The sequence below is a fragment of the Cyprinodon variegatus genome, unplaced genomic scaffold (genome assembly GCF_000732505.1).
Source record: "Cyprinodon variegatus isolate N-32 unplaced genomic scaffold, C_variegatus-1.0 Scaffold862, whole genome shotgun sequence".
Classification (NCBI taxonomy): domain Eukaryota; kingdom Metazoa; phylum Chordata; class Actinopteri; order Cyprinodontiformes; family Cyprinodontidae; genus Cyprinodon; species Cyprinodon variegatus.
In genome coordinates, this window is record NW_015151315.1 from 20,949 (window position 1) to 23,512 (window position 2,564).

Genomic DNA, 2,564 nt, shown 5'->3' on the forward strand with positions numbered 1-2,564 from the left:
CAGAAGACAACTACATTGATAGATTACTGACTTCTTCAAGCTAAAGGAACCATTGCACTATGCTGGAGGAGCATGGAGGCCCCCTCCTCTGGATCTGGAGGAATAAAGCTGCAGGTTCAATCGGACTGGAAAAACTAACATAGGTTGCCAAGGGCAAACAACGGAACTTTGAGAAACTATGTGAGCCATATAGGAGGATCATAGGGACTGAAGGTGGAGCTTACTGATTAATGTCTTAACTACAGTTTCTATCCATATATTGCCTCGTTATTTTTCTCTGCCTTAATCTAAAGACTTTTGCGTATTTTTGGAACTAAACAAATGCAGGTTTAAATGGTGAATGCATGAGTGAATGTAAGTGCATTTTACAAGGTTACAAGGTTTACAAGGTTTACAAGGTCTGATACGAAGAAGAATCCTCGTTTGCCCACTGAGCGATTTGCCCACAACCACCTTAAGACGGCCGACTGAATTTCAAACATGTTTGATTTTCTCCCAACCTTACAGTTCCTGATCGGGACGTGGTCTTGTGGGGCTGATCGCCCCTCGTTACCCTCTGTATGCTACACGATGCACGATCAGGTTGAAAGCCGGCCTGATTTAAAAATTCTGGCACTGGAGAATCGGCCCGAAAAGGGCAATAAATCGTACAATGTGTTAACCAGAAATCCTGCTTTAAATAATCCAATTATGTAAATTCTTTAACATCCTCAGAGCAACGAGGCTCAGTCAGATGGCAGGAATCGAATCCACATTTACTAACCTGCACCTGGAGGTCCCACCAGCACAGCAATAGCCTCCATTAAAAGAACAAGGCCGATGGCGCTGGAGAACTTTTCAGTGCCAACGATGGTCATTAGCACCTCGAACTGTAGCGCGCCCACCATGCCATAGGAGATGCCAAAGAAGATGCAGAAAACTACCAGAGCTGCGTAGTCCTTGGACTGGAGGGAAATTAGCAAAAAAAAAAAAGATTCAAACAGTGAGAAGTATCTTCTTCTCTCTTAGCTCGTAACAAACAGGTCTCCACCCACCTGTGACCCAATGAGGTCAGCAACTCCGTTGAAGAGCATCGCGAAGCTGAAGAAGTAGACGCAGCGAGGTCGAACCCATTTCAGTCCGGCGAGGATGCCACAGGTTGGTCGAGCAAACATATCAATGAAACCCAGGATGGTGAGCAGCAGGGCAGACTTAGTGTCTTCGTTTCCCAGCTCCTTAGCGTAGCTCACAACAAACACAGGGGGCACAAACAGGCCGAGCACCATGATGGAAGCTGCTACTGTGTAGATGACGAACCCCTTGTCTTTAAACACGGAGAAGTCCAGAAGTTTCTGCTTCTTCTTCTTCTTCTTTATCTCTAACTCCTCTAATTCCGGGTCATGATCCTCTGCCTGATCTCCGGCCTTCGGAGCAACCAGAGGCTTCATGAGGGCCCCACAGACACAGCAGTTCAGTAGAATCCCACCCAGGATGAGGAAGCCCCCCCTCCAGCCGTACTGGTACTGAAGAACCTGACCCAGAGGGGAGAGGCAGCAGAGGGCCACGGGGCTCCCAGCGGCGGAAAGGCCGTTTGCCAGGGGACGCTTCTCACTGAAGTAACGGTTGAGCATGATCAGAGATGGCTGGAAGTTCAGAGCTAATCCCAGACCTTCGAAAAGAACAGGAAAACAGATGTTTACATAAATATAAAATTTAACTTTCAAAACCAGAAGATCATCTGCATGAAGGAAAAACACACAAACCAACGACTAAAGAAAGTTTGGGTTTTAGGCAAGGTAGGTTTACTTTAGCTATAAATGAAAAAACATCATAGGAAACATTGCAGTGACATAAAGTTAGTTAAATAGTGATCTGCAAAAATAATAAAAATGAAAAACAAATTAAAATTCTTAATAAAAAAGCTTGACCACAAACCTAAACTAATAATGTCTAAATAGCAATGTAAATCCCTTTATTGTCCCACAATGGGGAAATTCATTCTCTGCATTTTGACCCATCCCTTCAGGGACTGCCATTGTGCGGCACCCAGGGAGCAGTGTGGGGTTAAGAGTTTTGCTCATGTCGCACATCTGGAATAACATAGCACAGACCACGCTTCAAAAATATCTCACTGCAACACACTGCTGCGGAACGATAAGCAGCCCTTGTTTTCTAGTGAGGATGCAGGCAGCAGCATCTAGATCAGCTGCAGCCGCACTTTTTAGGCAAACCTGTGAAGTGAATTCTACTAAAGATGAACGAAGCAGGAGTTAGTTTTCTCAGCATAATCTAATAACCTAGTAATAATAATTTAATCCTGGAGATGTTCTTCAGGTGATAGAAGTCCCACTTTGTTCCTCTCTTTATGAGCTTCTGAGGAAGAGGTAGGCAACGCCGGTCCTAAAGTGCCTCTGTCCTGCAGATTTTGCATGCATCCCTGCTCCAACACTCTTGAAACAAAAGGCCAAATGACCTCCTTTGCAGATTGATAACAGAACTGGGCATCAACAGTTCATTTGTTTAAAGGAATAGTACACCCAAAACATGATTAGCCTTCATTTTCTACTCACCCCCATGCTGAACAA

At 44.8% G+C, this 2,564-nt stretch overlaps 1 protein-coding gene across 1 annotated transcript in view; it reads right to left on the reverse strand.

Annotated features, from left to right (window-relative positions):
• slc16a3 (solute carrier family 16 (monocarboxylate transporter), member 3) overlaps positions 1-2,564 on the reverse strand; it is a 31,756-nt gene that overhangs the window by 7,096 nt on the left and 22,096 nt on the right. The window contains exons 5-6 of the mRNA XM_015397431.1: positions 1,035-1,648; positions 764-944 (exon numbers count right to left, since the gene is read on the reverse strand). Of these exons, the coding sequence (XP_015252917.1) occupies positions 764-944; positions 1,035-1,648 (795 nt within the window). The remainder of the gene's footprint in view (positions 1-763; positions 945-1,034; positions 1,649-2,564) is intronic.